The 22,225-nt window shown below is 43.3% G+C and overlaps 1 protein-coding gene across 2 annotated transcripts in view; it reads left to right on the top strand.

Moving 5' to 3' along the window:
• Positions 1-22,225, top strand: part of ANTXRL (ANTXR like) — a 71,287-nt gene that overhangs the window by 37,458 nt on the left and 11,604 nt on the right. For both annotated transcript variants that reach the window (XR_012629679.1, XM_074874836.1), the window contains exons 15-17: positions 112-210; positions 1,873-2,040; positions 3,219-3,299. Coding sequence is in view for 1 of the 2 variants with exons in the window: in XM_074874836.1 (XP_074730937.1) it covers positions 112-210; positions 1,873-2,040; positions 3,219-3,299 (348 nt within the window). In the remaining variant the exon portion in view is untranslated. The remainder of the gene's footprint in view (positions 1-111; positions 211-1,872; positions 2,041-3,218; positions 3,300-22,225) is intronic.

Here is a 22,225-nt window from a genome sequence, read left to right as displayed (position 1 = left end):
AACAGATAAAGCCAGATATCCAAGGACTGAACTATAGGATGTTCAGTTGTTTTCCACAGTTTATGCTGTTTATGTGAGAACAGCAGTAATATCTCCCTGTCTTTTCCATAGGAATCAGATGATGAAGATGGATTGCCAAAGAAAAAGTGGCCAACTGTGGATGCATCTTATTATGGAGGTCGAGGTGTTGGTGGGATTAAGAGGATGGAGGTATTTGGCTTGTTCTTTAGTGTTGTAACAACCAGCACATTTAATTATAAATCATAGCAATATGTTTTTGTGATTTTTTTAAAAAGTGACCTTGATGGACTAGAGACTGGGATTTAATTACGGCTTGTCCACCTGATTGCACCTGCTGCCCAAGTAACAGACATCAAGCTGTCATCATTCACATGAATAATTAAATGAATCTAGCATTATGAGCAAGAGAAAATTTGCAGGTTAAGAAATGGGATAAGCACAAAAAGAAGTTTTAATTTACTGAATCAAATCCTTCAGGGCAGTTGGGTCCAGTTCTTTTGTCTCAGGCAGAGTTACACTGGCTTTGAGCATTTGAGGGTGCTATCTACACTGTGCCTGGCTGGCAGCAAGCAGTTGCTTTGGGGAATTTAAACCACTGATTTTTCTTTTTGTTTGTTTGTTTCTTTTTTCTGTTTGAGTGGTTTTTTGAGAGTTTTTTTTCAGTTAAGCATTAACTCTTCATGCACAAAAGCACATCTGTGTTGAAATTGGCCAAAGAATCAAATCCTGCCCTGGGATTTATGCACAAACCAGTCTTGACATGTAAAGTGAGGTGTTACTGTGAAAGAAATTTGCCTTGTGATGTCCTGTGGCATGTATGTTCTAGGGAGTCAGTGGATAATGCTGTGATCAGCTACTAATTCCTGTAAATAACCATGTTAGTGAAATAGTTCAATATTCCTACCCACAGATAATATAAGGCAGGGCACTGTCACTCACCTGTATCAGCTGAGGGCCTAACGATGACTTTTAGGGATGTCACACCAGAAACTCCCACTAGATTTAATTGGTAGCTGGAGGAGGTGGGCTAATGTAAGCCAGCTGAGGGTCTGGACCCAACTAGGGTTAACAGAATGAAGGCAATGGGTTCTCGGTAAGTCCCTGCAAGTCTGCAGTTGAAATATTGCATTTTAATATCCCTAACCATTTTCCTTGGGAGAACTTTATCCTTGATGCTGAGTAACCCCGTGGATCATATATTGCCCTTAAATGCAGAGTCTCATTTCTGTTTGAGGTAAGTCAGACAACAAAATCAGAATTTCAGCTTGAAATCAGTAGTGTATAGTATGTGAAGATAAAGTTACTGACTTCTCTTGTGACTGTGCAAGGTCATCTTTAGAAGAGCTGGTTTTGGTAGCAGCTGCACAAGTTTGAGGGCTGATGCTCTTAAACCATTCATGTACTTTTCCACTGACCCTTTTTTCATTTTGAACTGAACAAGGACCTGCTTAGGGCTAGCTGTAAAGACTGCCTACCTTCAGCTGGTGCTGCTGCCTGCTTTTTGCATGAGGCAATGGGAAGTGTATTACACCTGTCCTAGCACAGCTGGGCAGAGTGCTTCAGGTTGCACTTGGAAATGGGTTAATCTGCCCTGGATGCTGTGAATTCCCACATCACCTTAGGTTACTGGAAGGTGCAAAGGCTAGTAGTTCAAGCAGCTTTTGAGTGAGATTATTTGACTGTTAAATGTGTATTTCTGATTACAGTGGGAGTTTGGTGCCTTCATTAATTTGGCTTCATGTCTGGTGGCATTGGGTCACCTGATGGGAACTAGGTTAATGTCAGTGAAAACCACCTGCTGGTGGGGACTGCTGAAGTGTCTCTACTTACAGCACGCTCTCCTGACTTCAGGTGCGATGGGGAGACAAGGGGTCAACAGAGGAAGGAGCAAAATTGGAGAAGCCCAAAAATGCTATTATTAAGTTGCCAGAACAGGAGTATGAACCATGGGAACCCAAGCCGAAAAAGCCCCATGTGAGAAAACCACCTTCCCAGCGGAAATGGTACACTCCAATCAAGGTAATGTGTCTGCCCCTCAGTTTTACCAAGTCTCTTATGTCATGCATGTTACTACATCCTGCTTCCTTAGCACAAGTTTTCTTATGGTGGAGCTGGGAGACCCTATTTAGAAAAATGACCAGTAACCCTCAACTTTGCCCATTTCTCGGAACATGCATTTCACCTGGCACTGTGTAGCCATAGTTTTTTGAGGAAGAGCGGAGGGTGTTGGAGGGTGTGAGCAGAGATCTTCCTTCTCTCAGTTCACACTTTCCTTTCAGGTACTTTTGCACAGCTTGGATTGCAACAGCAGATATTTCAATTCTTAGGGAGGGCGGATGCTGTTTTGTGCCATCTCAAGGCAGCATACAAAGAGGATCAGATAAAGTGCACCATCCTTGCTTTGACTGTGCTGTGGCTAAGGCCTTGGGTTGGGATTCAGCTCTGTTCCCCTCTAGTTCAGCCACAAGATGTAGTGTTTGATTTTGGGCAAGTCACTCAGTCTCTCCACACTTTCATCCCCATTTCTCCTGTGTCATTATAGTATCTGGTGTCTCCCTGTCTTTTAATGTATGTATCCTCACACAACCCTTGAGGCAGGGCAGAGCTGTTATCTTCGCTTACAGAGAAGGAAGCTGGAGGCCAGCACAGGCCAAGGGAGCAGCATACCATGCTCATCCCAGAAACCTGAGACCATGTCCCAAACCCATGCTTTGTGGGATGAGGTCGCCCCCTCCCCACCATGCTCACAGATCAGTTGAACAGTGCCTGAATTTATTGTTTGAAAAATACCTGTGAATTTTAAAGCCTGCCTGGGTAGGTAGTCTTGTGGCTGTTAATCTATGCTCCAGCTCACTTCTCATCAGTACAGTACTTTGGTCGTTCTGCCTTTTGTTAACGTAACACCTGTCTAATTGTGCCTTTTAGGGGAGTTGTTCACATCAAACTACAGGTATCCTCAGTGAGTTTTGAGCAGGCTGAATTTAGCCCATTGCATATCAGGTGCATGTTAGCCTGTTGAGGTATCTTTTCTGCTGTCTAGATAAGCAGTATACAGAGGGCAAGGGCACGGGAGCAATGTTTGTACCGACAGCTTAATACAGAAAGGCAGGATCAACTCACCTGTAGTTTAATCTCATGCTGTTTTCCCAAAATGTCTTGGTCATGTCATTTTTATTCTTTTTTTTTTTTTATTCCAGGGCAAACTTGATGCACTGTGGGCTTTGGTTCGACGAGGCTATGATCAAGTCTCTCTTATGAGACCGCAGCCAGGGGATAAGGTAAGGTGTCACAAACACACTGGCATGTTACTTCTCTGTTAGCAGTAATGCTCTTCCCTCCCAACCACCTCATCTTTTTTTTAGTTTTTTTTTTTTTTGGTGACCTCACCTCTTTTCACATTACCCTGAGGCTAAAAATTTGTCACAAGAACCAGAGATTTCTAAATGAGCTACAATGTTTGCTGTGGCATCTATTTAAAAGTATTTCCCTAAAAGGTCAACAGCAATATCTCCACTGTGATGATTTGAGCAGACCAAGGAAGAAGCTGGCTGGCTGCAGTAGTGTATGAGACCTTTTTCAGCCATATAAGTTCTTAGCCTTTTTTTTTCTGGGCATATGTGTTGAAGTCAAAGAATGGGTTCTTTGTTTGCGGGTTCTGGGGGACTGCTTGTTTTGAATTTAATATGCAGTAGTCATTCTACAACAGTAATTATCCTTCCTACCCAACTTCATGAAAATGCTTCTCAGATTTAATAATAAAGCGATTAATGAGAGAGATCGTGAACTGTGCAGATGATGAACAAATTATAGCAAAGTTGATGGAGAATAAAGTTGTTGTAGAATTCTGTGCAAAGACGTATTCCTTGGTCAGATCCTGTATGTAGGCAGAGAGTATCTCCTGCCTTGATAAAGTCTATAGGCCAAACGTAAGTCAGGAGATTCCTCCTGGGAGGAAGCAAGGAGTTTACGCCTTTCACAGCCACAGAGATGTCTGTCTGCATGCAGTCACTTGCGATAGCTTAGTTCAGAGCGCTCACAATTTCCCTGTGAGCCTGGCACCTTTACGGTTGTCTCTATCTTGTTATTCTGGGGGGATAACTCCATAAGAATTGAGTGCTGCTGAAAACCTTCAGATTTGGCTTTCTGTGGTGGTGCTTTGAAACATGACGATTGAGCAGAGACAACAGCATTTTTCTTCCCTCTGTGGCCGTTCTCTGGCCAGAGTTCATACATTTCATCACCTTTGCTCTCAGGAAGGGGGCTATCAAGTTACAGCAGTAGGGACCATAAAGTGCTTTTCTGGGGTAGGAGTGGTGCAGAGGCCCTTGTTCTGGGCCTCTTGGCTTGAAAGTCTTGGGTGACTTTCACATCTAATAACAGACTTTAAAGTAGCCCTAATTTGCATCATCTGGGGCAAATAAGTTGCATCCCTCTGGCTTTTGGTAAGATACTGTTACGGAATTTGTCTAGTTATTAACCAAACATGCAGCTTCAGTGTTTAAAATTTAGTCTCTTCCATTTTTCTTTTGGTGCATAAGGAAACTAAGAGAACAAACTCAGCTTCCTATGCTGTTTTGTAAAATGGTCTTAACTGTTTCACTAAGCTACATTTTCACAGCAGCTGTGCTCGAGACACCTTATTTACTTTTCAAGCACGATCTAGAGCTTCTGAATAGGCTCTTTAGGCCCAGCTGTATTTTGATAGCACTAACATTGTATAATATGAATCTATCCTCTGCCTTTAACTCCCTCAGTTGGTACATTTCTATCAGTGCAGAGCACAACAGAGCCTCTGTTAGCCTGCATGATCAAGAAACATGCAGAGGGCTGGCTATGAACAGGGATCCTCAGTTCCTTGCCTTCCAGCTCTGCTGCGGGGAGGACAAGGGGCTCAAAAGAGGCAATGTAAAACAGAGCAAGCTGAAGGATTATTGTATCAGGGAGAACATTAGAAAAATCAAACGTACATCTGGGAAATAGGGTGGAAAGAATCCTATTGAGCCAGATTCACTGGAAGAATAGGATCATCTCTGTTCCCTGGCCTGTGAAATTAACTAAAGCTGATGAATATTGAAAGCAAAACAAGAAAATGACTAGTCATCCTTCTGCTGTTTTTTAAAAAAAAAAAAAAAAAAAATGGACATCACAGGCCTGTATTTCAGGGAGAAAGCTTGCACAGAAAAGAACAAGGTTATTATTTATTGTTTGGTTGACTTTTCTAGTAGCAACCCCTCAGTGGTGAATTGGTTCTGTGTGAGTTAGGCCTTTGGTGTGGGTGAGGTGTATAAATATACATGTATGTACACATGAGTATATATGAGTATGCACACACTTACTTTGTGGCTGAAGAACAGGGAGATCAAGTCAGCGCTATGAGTGACTGGCAGTGTGGAGAGCCTAGAGATCTGGCTGAGCAGAGCTGGAGGAGCCAGGCAGCCCCAGGAGCAAGGCCACAGCTCTGCTCCACCCAGCCCAGGCAGGGACAAGGTCACTCCTGTACAGGTGTGCTAACAGCAGTCAATGGATTTTGGTTTTCTGTTGGGTAGACATGAAAGTAAAGCCTGACATGCCTTGGTGCAGACTGTGTGATCCAGGCACCAGTGACTGTGTGGTGATCTTGGAGAGAGGGATTGCTTTGCTTTGTGGGGTTTTGAGGGATCTGGGAGGGCAGGGGGAAAAGTGCTTCGGGTTTGTTAGTTTGCCTTTTTTTGTTTGATTTTAAATAATTTAATAGTTGTCTTGGTTGTTCAGGAAAACTTAGAGCTCAGAAAACAAAAGGAACACCATTCAACTCTGTTTTGGGAGTGGTATTTGGATTCATAAATCAGAAAATTCCTATTTCTGAATTTTCCAGAATCAGTCAAATTATTATCTTTACATTTTTAGGTATTATCAGATATATAGGCTGTTTCGCACTGGAACAAGATAACTCACTGAGGTTACATTTTCCAAATTTCTGTTTCACAATTTACCTCCATTGAAAAAAAGTTTTAATTTTTCATTTCTAATGCTTCTGTTTGGCATATTGTTCGCTTTTTGCAGCAATTGGGAGAAATTATAGCAAAATACTTTTTTCTGCCTAATGAAAATACTAATTATAGAGAAAAGAACATCCACAGTACAGGGAGAAAAATATTTTTCACAAGTGTTTTGGGACAGGGGGAAGATGGCAAAGGAGAATTTTTTGACATTAAAAGATTCTTTAAAAACTGTTTTGAAAAGTGTAATTTCTTTCATCATTTGAAAATGAGTACTGTGGTTTGGGAGCTTTTCTCCCCAGTAAATCTGAAAAGTACTTGTAGAAAAACTTTCTGTGATAGTTTTCCTGGAAGACAAAATATGTTAATGTTTTTGATACATTCACCAATGTACCTGGTTTTGTCACAGAGAAGCAAAAGACTGTTATACATTTTTCAGAGCTGTTCAGCATCTTTCCCCCACAACACAGCCCTCTTCTCTTTGGGTCTGCAAACCATACAGTGGAGGCAGTATTGCTACCCCAGGTTTTCAAATCATGACTTCTCCCCCACTCCCATCATGAAGTGAAGTTAAAAATGGCACTGTTTGTGTTTGAATCTTCATGTGGTGAAGCCCATTCCAGAGTGTGTGTGAGAGCCTTGCAGTGAAAATTTAGGCTGAAGCATGTGTGCAGGAATACACAGCTGACTGCTGCAAGGGCCTTTCTGTTGTCCTTTCCTCTGGGTACCCAGGGCTGCTGTCCATCCATCCTCATGTCTTCCTTCATCATGATCCTGTTGCCTTTCCCACACTACCTGCTCTCTTCCTTACCTGTGCTTCCCTTGGACTCCTGCCCTAGACATTCCCTTCCATTTTCTTCTGTGGCTTCTTCCTCTTCTTGCTGTCTCTCTCCATTCTTGTTTTCCTACACTTCCCCTTGATGAGACAGACTGGTGCCCTGCAGTCCTGCCTTCTGCGAGCAGTGGGCTAGTGGCCAGCCTCCTTCCCCTGTTCCTCTCACATTGCAGGAACTGAGCTGCTGGTAGCAGCATGCCCTGGGTTATGGCCTCACAGCAGAGTTGGCTGAGGCTCCTGAGAGCTCCCCTGCCCTGGCTCATGCCTTCCATGGGCTGATCAAGAAAATGATCTCAGGATGGATGACCCATCAGTATTAGGCAGGATTGTATTAATAGGACTGGCTGTCAAAATCACAGGTGCTTTTTGGAACTGCCTATTTAAAGAAAACCAGCCAAGCAGAAGCTCTGATGCCCCTTCTCCTGGGAGCTATGCTCCCAGTGTTTAGCTTGGCTCCTCTCAGTCTCCATTCAAGATCATATTACAGTACCACTGCTGAAATTGGTTATTAGTTTGGCAAGTACCTCAGTTAAGGGTCACAGGACCCTGCTCACTCAACTTCTGCAGGTCACCCCTAGCAGGAGCTTCTGTTGCACCAGGATGGGACAGCAAGGGGTAAACACACTTAGCTCTACCCCATCATTAGCAGATAGGCTGCTATTTGTGGGATGGCTTTTTGCTGAGCTCTCAGACAGAATCAGCAGGAGAGCGAAGAGATGAAAAGATCTAGTGGCTCTGCTGCAGATTGCTGGGTTTTCTTCCTTGCAGTAATGTACAAAGGTGAAGCCTTCACAGGCATTTGTGCTACTGCTGCAGTGATGGATCCCTTGGAGCTAGGCTGCTTTTCTTCCCTTCCACCCCCAGAAATTTGGGACTTAAAGGACTAGCAGTCACTTTTTTGGCCCAAGAAAGGGATTGACAGCTCTGAGGTGGGGACACTGCTCATCCAGCAACAGGGAGCATGTCAGAGTGGCCACATGGCCTGGTAAGCAGTTATGTGTTGCTCAAGATACTCAGGCTGCCTTGAGGACTTCCCCGTCACTGTGTTGGTGTCCTCCTGAGCTTGGTTCTGAGCTTGCAGGGGGCTGCTATGAAGATTGGAGTTTGGGAAATATTAATGTCTGGCTATCATGAAATATCTCATAGAAACCACAGTAGCTGGTGAGGCAGGTTGTTGGTAGTCTCTGCAAAAGGGATCTTTCGAGCTCCTTCCCCTTGGCCTCATGGATCAAAAGTGGGGCTGTTACCAACACCAGCAAGTAGACATTAAAAGCCCCAATATGTGCAGAGAAGAAGGTGAGATGCTTCTTTCAAATGGTCTGCTTAGTTGCTGCTTTCAGCAATTCCATTCCATTTTGCATTTCAGCACATACTGTCACAGGAAATTCTCAGAGGCTTGGTTTACCAAAAACCTCAACTGAGAAAAAGAAGACATTTTTCTCCTCAGGCAGAATTCCTCTTGTGTATTTTAAAGCTTTAGAAAGTGATCTCATTTTTGTCACTGAAAATTACCTGCAACAGAGAGGGAGACTGTAGTCTGGATTTTGCTGTCACCATCACCCTTGTATACTCATGGGACTTTACTTCAGAATAAAGCAGTGCTTTAACATTACTACCCTGTGGTTTGCACATGCGAAGCCCTTTCCTGGGGAAGGGGACTAGAAGCAGTCTGTTGTACAAAAATCTGAAAGCCTTTTTTCCTTCTTCATTCCATAAAACTGAAGCCAAAAACTTCATAAACTATGAGCTGCTGGTCATTTTGGAAGCCAGGACTTCTGGGTCCTTTCAAGTTCTCACCACTGAGTTACTCTGTGACTTTGAACAAGGCACAGCAGCTGGAATTTTAAACACCAGCCTCTGAAATGAGAACAGGAGTATTTGGATTCCTTATTCTGTGTGTCCCTTTCAAAGTGATCACTCTTAAGCTGATAGGTTTGTTAAAGCTCAGAAGGTCTGATTATCCTCAAATTTTGAGTGATTCCTCGTAATGCTGACCAAGACATCTATGTGCTTTAGTTTTCCCAGCTGCAAAATAATCATGAGAACACAGCATTTACCTTCCTTACAGCTGTGAGGTTTAGTTAAGTCATGCCAGGCACTTGAGACTCCTCAGATGAATGGTGAGAGACCAAATTTATGGATTATTAGTGACTAGTAATTACTTTCTGGCTGCTACATACAGATGGTCAGCAGTTTGAGTGCAGTCCATAGGGATGGTAGCACCTGCCTGTCACTCCACGCTGGCTGCCCACATACCAGTGCTATTTGGAGCTCATTCTAATTGCTTATTTTCAAGACCAAGTAATGGCCTTTAATAGACGCCCTTGCCACTTGCTTGGAGATGTGTTGTAATGGTCCAGGTAGTAACTGGCAGAGCTACAGGGAGTACTGGAAAAGCAGCACTGAGATCCTTCAAACTGTATTCATCAGCGACTGCTGCCTGGTTCTGGGGCTTTCCTCCCTTTGCTTAACCTTTCAGCAGCCAAGAGATGGGGACATCACCTGCCACAATAGGTGATCTCACTTTGTCACTTTCAATGAAAATGGGACACATATAGCTCCCATTTTACTTCTTTTTTTTCCTTTTTGCTAAGGACACCAGTATCTGTAAGGTTCATTCCTTCTGTAGTAGGCATGGCATGGAGTTAAAAAGCTCCCTGGTGTGGGACCAGTGTCCTAAAACACAGTTCCCAGGATGTGCTGAGCACTGCAGCTGGAAACAGGTAATCAGTGACTATTGAATTTCTTGTCCTACAAGAAACCCACATACTGGTATTGCCTCTCACTGGTTCCAAGATCCTCTTATTTCTGATGTGGAAGAAGAATTCACAAGTAGGCTTTGGAGATAGATGCTGCCTGTCTGCCCCTGGGTGGAACTAGCAGTCTGTCCATGTCTTTGGGAGCCAGAAGCATGCTCAGTAACAACAACCACAGAAGGCTCTTCTGAAGGATGGGTATAAATCCCAGGGCTGGTGCCACTTAGCACACAACAAGATGAAGAAGGATTGGCCTTGTAATTAAGACAGTGAGATGTGACTTTGGAGACCCTGGCTGTAGCTGATGTAAGTTACTTCACTTTTGTTGTACTGCAGTTCCACAGTGATAAATGAGATGAACAGTAAGTTCTCAGAGGGCGAGACCATGTTCTGAACAGCACTTTGAGCACTTCATAGATGGACTCTGTTAGGTAGGTGGACTCTGCTATTCCTAAAGCATGTGTACCACTTTGATGTTTCTTTGATATTTATGGTAAAGGAACAGGTTCGTCAGGTCTAATTCTCAGTTTTTTATAGGGAATGTGACTTTGGGATAAGAACTGGTGACTTAGTCCCTTGTTAACTGCAACTCTGACATGTCTGGCTTGGGGGATTTAGACTCTTGCGTATTGTTATCACAGTTTTCTAGGCAGCACTTCACTGATGCTCCACAATCATACTTAGAGTACAGTGCATCTAAGCTATGCAGGCCTGACTTAGGAGGACGCCCACAAATGAAGGTACATCTTTTTTGAGAAGACAGGTGCACAAATGCACGTGCAGTTGCTTACTAGGACTGCATGTACAGATCCACAATTTGCACATGCAAATGAATAGATATGCTGTGGCCAATATGTTTGTTTCTTGGCAGCACCCCTGGATGAATGCTGTACCCCATGTTACCTTGTTTCAGTTGGATTGCTGGGAGCTGTGCATCCCTCATTGTCTTCTGAGTTGGGTAACACTCCATAAATTAATCTACCCAGCCTTCCTTAGCTCTCTGCTTACATACTTACAGTAACTATCATAGAATTACAGAATGGTTTGGGTTGGAAGAGACCTTAAAGATCATCTACTTCCTACTCCCCTTCCACTACATCAGGTTGCTCAAAGCCCCATTCAACCTGGCCTTGAACACTGCCAGGGAGGGGGCATCCACAATTTCTCTAGGCAACATGTTCCAATGTCTCACAACCCTCACAGTAAAGAATTTCTTCCTTACAGCTAATCTAAATCTGCCCTCTTTCAGTATAAAACTGTTACCCCTCATCCTAACACTACACTCCCTGATAAAAAGTCCCTCCCCATCTTTCCTGCAGGCCCTCTTTAAGTACTGGAAGGCTGCTATAAGGTCTCCCTGAAGTCTTCTCTTCTCCAGGCTGAACAAACCCCCATTGTTTCAGCCTGTCCTCATAAGGGAGGTGCTCCAGCCCCCTGATCATCTTCATGGCTCTGCTTTGGACTTGTTCTAATGAGTCTATGTCCTTCTTATGTTGGGGGCCTCGGAGCTGGACACGGTACTTCAGGTGGAGTACTGTGGAATCCTGACCCATAATCTCTCAGTCAGCTCCTCATCTATCCCCAGGCAGAGCTCCATGTGCTCCAGCTGGTCATTGACATAGAGGGTGACACCTACTCCTCACGTCCCTTCCCTATACTTCCATTCCAACATTCCAGTCATAGAGGACATTCCACCATGTCTCCATGATGCCAATAAGATTGTAGCCCTGTAGGCATGCGCAGGTCTCTAGCTCCTCCTTTTTATTGCCCATGCTATGTGCGTTTGTATAGCAACATTTAAGTTGGGCCCCCAATGAAGCTGATTTACTGGGTGGAATTCCTTTTTGCTGCTCTTCAGGTGCTCTCCTGCTGACCTGTGATCTCTCTCCAGGCTCTGGGCATCTATTGTTGTCACTGGCAGCAAGCTGGTAGGAGTGGGATGGATTGAGGTTCCCCTCCCCTGTCAACTTTAGTTGAAAGCCCTCTTCACCAGCTTGGCAAGCCTGTGACTGAAGATGCTCTTCCACTTCTGTGACAGATGGACCCCATCAGCCCTCAGTAGAGCAGGTTTCTCAAAGCGAGTCCCATGGTCTAAGTAACTGAACGTCTGGCTGTGGCACCAGTCCTGTAACCATTTGTTGATTTGCCAGATTCGACTTTCAAACCCCTTCCCTTTGACTGGGAGGACAGATGAAAAAACTACCTGCACTCCGAAGTCCCTTATTGCCACTTACAGGGCTCTGTATTCCTTCTTGATGCTCCTCGGACTTCTCCTGGCTGGATCATTGGTGCCTACGTGAAACAACAGCAGTGGATAATGGACTGTGTGAGGCTTGGTAGTCTCTTAGTGACATCCCTGATATGATCCCCGGTAAGCAGCACACCTCTCTAGAGAGTGCATCAGGTTGGAAGATGGGTGCCTCTGTACCCCTCAGAAGAGAGTCACTACTATCACCTGTTGCCTTTTCTTAGTTATGCTGGTTGTTATGTGAGGAGCAGACCAGGCTGCCTGATGTCCAGGATCTTTCCTCCTTTTCCTCTTCAGTCTGCAGAGCACAGAAGTGATTCTGCAAGGGCACCTCAGGCTTCAGAGGAAGTCTCTTCCTCCTGCAGATCCTTGAGATTGCAAGCTTCCATTCTTCTGCATGATTGGCCTCCCTCCCTTCCATATGTGCTAGTGGGGGAGTTTTTGGCTGTTTGGCCATGGGTCCACTTCAGACTGAGCTTGGAACCAGCTATCTTAACTCCTTCTTAGCCTCCCTGCTGCTATGCAGCCTTCTCACCACCTCCTGCAGCTCAGGCACCTGTTGAAGGAGATCCTCCACCTGGGAACACCTTTTGCAGGCAGGTCTGCTGCCTGTCCATGTCCTAGGAGAAAGGTCTGGGCACTTCCTGTAGTCTGAGGTCCACACTGCAGCATCTCCCTTCAGCAGCTCCATCTGGGTGGAGGCATCAGCCACTGCTGGGGTAGATGGTGCAGACCCTCCAGCTGGAGCTGCAGCCTTTGCTCTCAGATGAGCGCCCGCCATTCTGCCTTGAGGGTCAGGTAGGATGAGTGCCCTTGGCCTGTGCAGATGGTCACAGAATGGTGCCCTGTTGCTGGGTTATGCGAACTATGGTAGGAATCCATTTCTCCATATGCAGAACGGGTAATGTTGTAACCTTCATCTGAAGGTGTTCAAGCTCTAGAAATAAAAAACGCTGTGTAAGATAATGTATTAATACTATTATTCATACTAAAGTTATTGTACAGAGTGATAACTAAAAATCAAAAAGTATTGCATCGTTACTTTCTACAGAGGACCTGTAGTACTGGATGCCTCTGTTCTTGTATAAACTACTGTGGTTCATGTAGCAGTACCAGAAGAAAACCCAAATCACTGTCTGCCCTTGTACAAGTAATACAAAGATACTACACAACCAGAAGAGTTTATAAGATATATCTGTTAAATCTTAATCTTAACTTAATCTTGGTTTGAACATAAACATCAGATTAATAATAAAATCCTCCAGTTTTATATGCCAGTTTTAGTCTCAGATAGAAACTGTTCCTAGAACAAGGCTGCAAACACTTCATGCTCTTCGCAGCAACACTGGTCATTTCTGCAGTGTTTGAAGACCTTTCTGTCTTTTTTTTTTTTTTTTTTTGGCACGTGAACATACCACTTTTTTTCCACTCCTTTTTTGGTTTCTTCTAGGGAACATAGTTACCTAAGTAGACACCTTAGTCTTCGCTGGCTAATAACTTTAAGGAGTGGGATATACAGAAACTTTGAAGCGAAGCCTACCAAGAGCAGTGTCCCTTCTTGCAATGCTAAAGGCCAGGCACTCTGAGTGGAGCAGGGCTTTGAAAAATGAGAGGAAGTGTACCTGGCTTTTTTCTACTGCTGTGGGACAGGTCACAATCTCTGTTGAGACCAGGGTGTATAACAGAGTTTGTATGAGAGGTGGCATGAAGGGGTGCTCATGAAAAAGAGTAACTTCAAAATGCAGAGCTGGTACTTGATAGACTGGTCAAGCTGCATCGGGAAAACATGACAGGAATATATTTGCATAGAGTGTTAGATCTCTATAGCATACCTGAAATGGGAAGGAGAGTTCCGTGTCAGGACTTTGGTACTTGAGTTTCTTCCCTGGTGTGTTGATTCCTAGAAATAAGAAGGTGGTTGTGTCCCAAGGAGCTCTTCCATCCAACTTAACATAGGAGTGTTTGGGGGAGGAGAGGTTTTCTGTGCTTTGTAAATATGCCAGCACTGATAATGAGCTGTATGAGTCTCATCCTAGGAGAAGAAAATCCTTGTGAGATAAGCACAGAGGAACCTGGGAACTGTGGGTTTACCATCCACTTGCTCTGGGTAGCAGCAGAGCCATTTAAAGACCAGTTACCCAGAGATGGGTTGGAGATAACTTGAATCTGTTTCCAGACTCTAAACAAAGAGGCAGCTTGTCTATGTGGTGGGCCAGGATCTTACATTTTTGGATGAGGCAAGGAAAAATAATAACCATTTTCACCAGAAATCTCTCTGAGTCTCCAACATTGTCCTATACCCTAGGCGGGTAAAAAGTATTGTGCTCTTCCTCTGTGCATGCCATAATCCCAGCTTGCTCCTGAAGAGACAATCAAATAATTCACCCTGGAAAGCACGATGACACTTAATTGCAGTTTGAGCAAGACCAGTTATGGTCCTTTGTGGCCTAATTTGCTCCTCCCAGCAAGCCGCCAATACCTCAAGGCTGAGCCTGTTGCACCCAGCAAATGTTTGTTGCTCTTGTTGCTATCCTCCAAAGCCCTCCCTGTTCTAGGTGATGGACAAATGTAATCTCCTTTTCCCTGAAAATGCCAAAGGAAAAAGAAAAATCTTTTGCAAACCAACCACTGTTGTTTTTTTCTTGAACCACATTCTAGTCTGGTCAGCATTCAAGTGTGGAAATGTGTGGTGCTGTGGTTAAAACAAGGGATGTGAGTCACGAGTCCTGAACTTGTAAATACCATTTTTTTTCCCCGAAGCTGCTGCATAACCTTGGGTAGATGACGTGACCTGACAGTGGCTCTCCTCACTTCCTCCACTCTGTGACCCTCATCCATAAAACCTGTCAGAAGAGAGGAGGACAGTAAATAATGTGTTGTAAGTGCAGGTTTAGGTTAAGGTATTTCTCTCAGGTTTGGGTGGGATTTGGTATGATTGTAATTTGAGATCTACTGAATATAAAGTATACCTGATATACCTTAACTTTGATTATGCCCGGTGTTATCCTTTTCTGTTCCTTTGCCTCTTCAGCTTTTTTAGGGCTCAGAATCAACAGGCTTTGTTATGGACCTGCACTGTGTGTTACTTCAGCCACAAGCTCAGCAAGGTCCAAGACATGTGATGTTTTGTGCATTCCTGCAAGATATCTTGTGACTCTGGCCGTTCTTTCAGGAGGTGTCTGTAGTCCATTGCTGTGTTTTCCTGCTAAGGCAGGGCTGGAAACAACATGCAGCTCCCTGCTGAATGGAGTGTGATACAAATTATTTGAAGAGCCCTTCAAGTATCTTCAATACTGGGATGGGTTCTCCATGTTGCTTGCTTCATGTCTCCATGTCACTTTCCTTGTGTGCCTAAGCTGGAAAAGTATCAGGCATGTATGAGCTGGATCGTGGGAATGCGTTCAGCAAAAAGTTTATTTTGCTGAAGGGTCCCGGTCCTAGCTTAAAAGGACAGTTTCCCTGACTGAGCTATTCCTCCCTCTGATTCCTCATTACTGGCTGGTTTCTCTAGTGGGAGGTAGCCCACTTCCCTTCAGTGTATTCCTTGACTGGTCTTCAAACTAACGGAATACACTGCTCCCGGAGGACCCATCCCCAGTTTCCAGCAGTGCCATGCAGTTGGGATTGTGAACTGGGGAGGAGCGCCTGCAGACGTGTGTGTCTTGGGAACCTATCAGTACTTGATTGTATTCAACTCTCGGTATTCTGATTAAAGAAGCTACAGTAGCCTGGGATACTGCAGCTATTAATATTACTGCAAAACAGTTCCTATCTTAAATCCTTAGTAGATCTGGACACCATTTTCCATATGACTTACTTCGTTTTGGCTAAAAACTGCTTCTTTAGATGGTCTGTAAATACTTCTGCATGTTAGTGAAATTAGCTGAAGTGGAAAAAATACCCTTGAAAAAGTCTCAATATTTTCAGTTTTTCTTTTGAAACACCTTCTCTGTCCAAAATTCAAAGAAAAGATGTTTTGAGTTGAACAACACATGTTTCAAGCCCAAGTGAAACTTATTTTGACATACTACTTTTACCTGAAAAATGAAGACTTTTGTTTGTTGTTGACTTTTCCCTTGGCCAGCAACTGAACCGAAAGATGACTTTTATTGCTGCTGTTATGTGTGGTGCATGGCATGGGCCTGTTTGTGAGTTTGCCCTAGCAACCTACTTCCCTCAGCCCCTGGGAGATCCCCTGGATGGGGTTATCACATATTTGGTGTCAAAAGAAGAGCTCCTGTGCTCTCTCCTCCCTGCCCTCCCCATAAATCCTTTCTCAGCTATTTGGCTCCCATAGCCAGGGTGTCTGAGGGTATGCTGGGCTCCTGAAGGATTTTTTCTCCCAGACTCTTAACAAAGCAAGGCTGGTCCCCCTTTGCCTCTGTGAGAGGGGCTGAGGCATCTCAGCTCTTGCCTGGGCTTTCTGGGCAGCAAGTGGGCCATGCCTTGGCTAAGCCACCAACTTTTACTCTGAATGTGTCAGAAGCCCAAAGCATTGCTTGGCTGTGTCTCATTGTCACCGTGTGCTCTGCTCCCACACCGTATGCTCTGCTCCCACACCGTATGCAGCTATCTTCTCATTTGTGACTCGGGTGTCAGTTTCTGAAGCAGGGATTAACTTTCTGTGCTGTGTCTCCCTGGTGGTGCACCAGTGAGACAGTGACTGGGGCTTGTCAGCGGTTTAGTTTAGTTGCTAAAAAATAAGAGAAAATGCACAAAATTTGCTTATGAGTGTGTCTTTGTGGACTGTGTGAAGGATCCACATGTGCCTCAGCTGCTTTTAAATATCACTGCCCCTTCCTGGGTCAGGACATGTGTCCTGTTTAGAGTTGTGTTACCTCCCACATCTTAAAGCTCAGTCTAATTCCTTTAGCGGTGTGAAGCGCATTGAGTGAGCCCAGTAGGTTACACCTCTTGGCAGCACCACCTTGCTCACGCAGTGCCATAAACAGAGTTTTCTGCTGCTGCTTGGATCATCCTTGTGCATTTGCATTTATCATTTTATAATTTTCAATTTTAATTTATCTGATGTACCTAAGGCCATTATAGGGTCCTCACTGTTACAATAGGAGTGATTCACAATGCACAATGCAGTGATTTCCTTCCCCTCCAATAACTCCATCATAGAAGGAGGGAACAGAAGTGATATGAGTTTACTTATAAAAAGGCCAGATAATACACTGGATAAAGAATGGGCTGGACTGATTCTCCTTTTTAAAAGCAGCACTAAAGAAAATAATAATTATATTCTTATTGTTGGACACTGCCACTTTCATGGACCTTACTTCTAAAATCTTCCTCTGTTCGGTCAACCCCATCTTCTCTTACCTCTTCATAGTTTTGGATTACCACAATTTTATTCACCACTGCTGAGCTGCTAAATAGATTCCCAGAAAATTGTTATTGACAAGAGAGGACTTATTAAACTGGAAGGTATTTAAAGAGTTAGATTCTCATGCAAACAAATATTTTATGTTGATGATAGTTTATGTTTTGATTTGAGACCTAATAACATAAAATGGCTACATATAAAATTTAATTACAAGTTAATAAATTAATTGTTAAATATTAATGCAATAACCACAGTATAATTAATGTGGATGATCAAAACTTAATTGTTAAATAATATAATTAGAAATTAATTATAATATACATAGTTATTGACCTGAAAGCATGGTCAACCACCAGACTGCTGATACGGGAATATCTGACATTACCAGTACTTTATTTTTCAACACGAAAACAGTCTGAGTCCCAAATGTAAGAGTAGGAGTTAGTAAAAGTTAACTTGAATGTGCCTGAAAACCAGGCAGGCTTAGGTTTTACGTGACAAACTGTTTCAGCAGCTCACTAATTTCTAGCCTGTATGCTGGAGGGTAATCAGTGCAATTCCCAGGAAATCTGTGAAGGTTTTAATGAGCCGTGACATGTTCAGCACACAGTCAGCATGAAGCAGTGCAGTGTGAGGAAGCTTTTGGCAAAGGCTGATGTGCGTAGAACCTGGCTCCTGAGGAGACAGCTGCTAATCCTGACACTTGCCCAGGAAACTCAGATAGTGGGAACTCTGTACCACCTCGGTTCAGCTCTTTCTCTATAAAATTAGTGTATCCGTAATCTACCTCATTTTCTAAACAAGTTTCCCATACTGTTGCTGTTCTAGGACTCGGTATAGGTGTTTCTGCTAGAACACTTTTGTTCTTTATTAGAGGACAGGGATTTTTCCAAGATTCAACTTTTGTAAAAGTCACTGATCTTAAAGGTATATATGCTATTGGTTTATGGGTGTGTGAATCAAAAGCCTCACTTAGCTAAAGTGATTCTGACTGTAGATGCTTACTCCTGTGGTTTTGTAGGTAGCGTAAAAACCTGAATCTATTCTTCTGAGTTTTAGAGCTCCACTTCTACACTGAACTATCGATAAATATTTAGGAAGTGAAGCTACATGCTGATGAACCATGTCCATAGCAAGTTAGCAGAGTCATCCCAGTGACATCCATAAACAAAATTGAGGAGAAAGGTGACTGCTCATTTGAGCCCAAGGAAATTATGTTAATTTCAGATTTCAGCATCATAAATGTAATACTTTTGATGAGAGCTACTTTATTTTTTTAATTTGGTGGTCCAGTGTTTTGGATTGCTATGCTGAAACTTTAAAGGAATTATTTTAATCCATTCTAAAATGTAAAGGCAAGTATCATATTCTTACAAAGTCAAAGACCAACAAATTTCAGTAAATATTTAATTGAAGCCAATTCTTCCTTAGTCAGATACCCTGCTCTGCTAGTCGGAGTTGCTGCGCTGAGACTCCATAAGCAAAACCAAGAGTGAATGAAAACTCAAGCAAATTTTGTAACAGGAAGGATATCTTTTATTAGGTCAACTAATGCAGCTAAAAATGAGAAACAGACGTACTTACACAAACACTCTGGCATGCACAAAGATGAAACTGGATTTGATTTTTGGTAAATAAACACCAACACGTGTATTAAAATGAACAGAAAAGGGATGGCTACTGGCAGATGGGGCAGATTTTTTAAATTCTTTTTGCTGAAGTGCTCTTAGGATCATGGGTGAAGAGACTTGCCCATGACATTCTTTGAATTGCCTGGATTCTTTTAACAGTTGTTTCCTTCCATTGAAAACTTGCTGAGTAGTAGCTAAAGATTTTGGGGGAACAAGCGCTCTCTGGGGAACGATGTACTGAGCACTATGATGAAAGTAGCCCAAAAACAAGATGCGGTGGCTTTCAGGAGGTTCCTCCCTTCCTTTCCCCCCTTAAACCACACACAAAACCACATCCTAGGTGGTCGAGGAGGCATTGCCTAGAAGTACAAAGTGCCTGAATTGCACATGTGATTGTTACACTGGGATAAAAGCTGGAGTCGGGACAGCGGCAGATCCCGCTGCTTCAGTATTTGTACTTTCTGAAAAGCCAATTTGGCAAGCAGCATAACAAGAGCCTAACAAGTAGATGGACATATGGGGAGGCAAAATAATTGTGCATTAGGAAGACTGTGCAGATGTGAGCTGAAGTAAGGGCGTAACTCCATATGGCATACTGCTGACCTTCAGTTGGTGCCTGAATGACAGTATGCGTTGCAGGTCGTACCATCTGAGGGATGCTGTACTGAGAGCGGGGCTGGAACCAGACAGAACTGGATTTATGCAGATCGTCTGCTTCCTAGAAAACAATAAAGCAGCTACTGACAGCTGTTGTTCCTGAGATCATCGTGGTATTACTACACCTTGCAACTTGGACACCTTCCCTAAAACACTTAGTGTATACACTAAGTGGATACACCACTTCAGGGAAAATAATACTGTTACCACTGCTAAAGTGGTGGTGGCTCTTCATGCCTGTTAATTCCCTGTGCAAGGAGAGCATAGGTGAATGTTCAGGATACCTGATTTTTGTCCATGTCCTCTATGGTTTAAAAGCCTTTATATGCCTTTGGAGATGAAATTACTTAATCCTTTCAAACACAGAATATTAAAACTCTTGTGACTCCTGTGGTTAGGATGTTTCTTTGAGAAACATCATGGATTTTTTCATAAACTAACCCCAGAGGGATGTGTATGTTAGGTAGAATAGCTGTGGCACTCTGTTATTAGGAAAGTATTGTGAGTGGAGGTCTTAATTCTTCAACCTAGAAATCCTTTGATGAAATACGCTTGATAAGTCCAAACTGTGACTTATGATTTATTATCATTTGTTCCTCCCTTTCCCTTTCAGCTGTTAATCCTAACACTGGCTAAGAGTTTGGCCTCATTTTATCAATGGCTGCCTGAAGTGCTGAGGAGGATTTGCTCCAGTATTCACCAGAAGTCTTTGAAATATGAGATTGTAGGCTAACACCAATAATCTTTAGCGAGGAAGTGTCACAATACATACATCGATCATCCAAGCCTATATCTGTCAGACTCTCCCAACCCAACCGTATTTTTCATGACACAATGCAGTGCATGGCCTTTAAATTACCCATCTGTCTGACAAATCAGTGAGTGTGGCAGAAACTGGCAGCAGTTTGACGTCGCCTATCACTTTAACTGAAGTGAAAGTAATGCAAACAGATTTGTGGGATCCCCTTTGATTATATACTATGAATATATTTGGAATAGATGTTTGGGAGATAGACACAACAGAGAGGCAGGAAAGGCTTGTAGGCAAAAGCACTACTTGGGTTTGCAGCTTTGCATTTACTATGAGGGAGATTGTTCTATCCTTAATTTTTTCCCTCCCCATATGGTGTATCTCATCTGAGTATCTCTGACTTTTTTTTTTTTTTTTTTTTCTGTCCTGGGTGATTATTTAGCTGTTCTAAATTCATAACTTTATTAAGGCTGAGTTTTCTTAAATGTATTTGCAGTACAGCTGTTAAATATATCTGTAATGTTCATTGCATGGCAGTAAGTATTGCAGAATTTCCAAGTGTGCTCTGAATACAATGGAGCACAGCCTCTTCAGTGCTGGTGAGGACTTGAGTTCTGTGATGGAGTAGAGCAAAGCATCCACTTGGGTTTTTTTGATCTAGTGGTTTATCTTTCTTGCAGAAGTAACCAAGACCTTGGCTTTTGCCCTTTGTCTCCATGCAAAGGCTCTGACCCCAGTATATTGCCTTGAACCTGGTTCATAACCAAAGCCTGCTGTAACAAGCCTAGATTTTTAGAAAGGGGATTTTATCCTACTTACTGATGCTGTTAAGTGTAGTGGTGAATTGTTATGGTGAAAGCTGGGACTGAGAACTACTGAGTATGTCTCATGTACAGGCAACAACATGCCCATTCAAACAACTCTTGACTGGAGCTGAGCTCTTGAAGCCCTGAGCCATCCAATCCAAGTAAGTGGTAGGGTAGTATACCCTTTGGGTGTTAGTACATTTGTTGAATCATTTTCTGAGCTCTCTAGACCTTGCACAAGTAGTTTCGCTTGATAATGCTGCTTGCCTTTTTTCAGAAAAGCCATAGACGTAAGTGATTCCCTTCTTTTTAAAGAAATAGTTTTCATGAACAAAGGAACGGGCGTTGGAAGTCTCTTAAAACAGATAGTGGTGGTTCATCTGTGATGGCTTTTGCCTGAATTCCAGGGGAAATTGTGCTTTGTGGGGTTGCCACAGAAACTCAGCCTGTTCCCTAATCACCTTCAGAGTTTCCTCATGCCAGGCAACACGGAGTTAGCAGTGATCTGTCACTGGTGTGGGTTCTTGTATTCCCCTGTTACCACAGCCATTGGTAGCTATGGGATTCATGATCTACATCTTCTTAGCTCTGAGATAAGCTTTTCTAAATCTGGAGTCCTTCTCCTGAATTTTGCTTGGGGGATGTTGGCATAACCTTGAGCTGAATTTGGTTTGTTGATTCCAGTGTGCAACCTAAACCTCTGGCTGTCATCAGCATTGTGGCTCTGTGGGTCTTTCAAAATAATGGAGGAAAGATAGCTTCTGAGACTGATATTTTCTGAACAAACCAAACAGGTTTTTTGCTTTTCCCCCAGCTAGTGTTTGCCTTGAAAAGAGAGAAACAGGTAACATTTCCCCCCATGCTAAACTATAGAGGCCATTTTCGTTAGGATGATTGCTACATGGAACAAAATAAGCCTGTTGCAGAAAGGAAAAGGTCCTGGCAAATGGAGTTTGTCGCTGATGGGATGGGTACTTTCCAGCCCACAGTTACTTATTTGAAAACACATCCCAACTTCTGTAAATGGGCTGTTGGCAGTGTCGCTCCTGTATTTTAAGTAAGTCTTCATCTCCAGCCTTTGTACATGATGATGAGAGGCCTTTTTGACTTCCAGGTGCAGGCTTCTGCCAAGCTTGTAGCAGCTGGGTTCTTGCATTTCCTCCCACCTCCCTAGGTGAGGAGGTGGAGACAGTGATGCCAAGTGTTGTAT

The sequence above is a fragment of the Strix uralensis genome, chromosome 7, assembly GCF_047716275.1.
Source record: "Strix uralensis isolate ZFMK-TIS-50842 chromosome 7, bStrUra1, whole genome shotgun sequence".
NCBI classification, from domain to species: domain Eukaryota; kingdom Metazoa; phylum Chordata; class Aves; order Strigiformes; family Strigidae; genus Strix; species Strix uralensis.
Note: the sequence above shows the minus strand (reverse complement) of the source record. Positions and strands in the feature narration are given on the sequence as shown.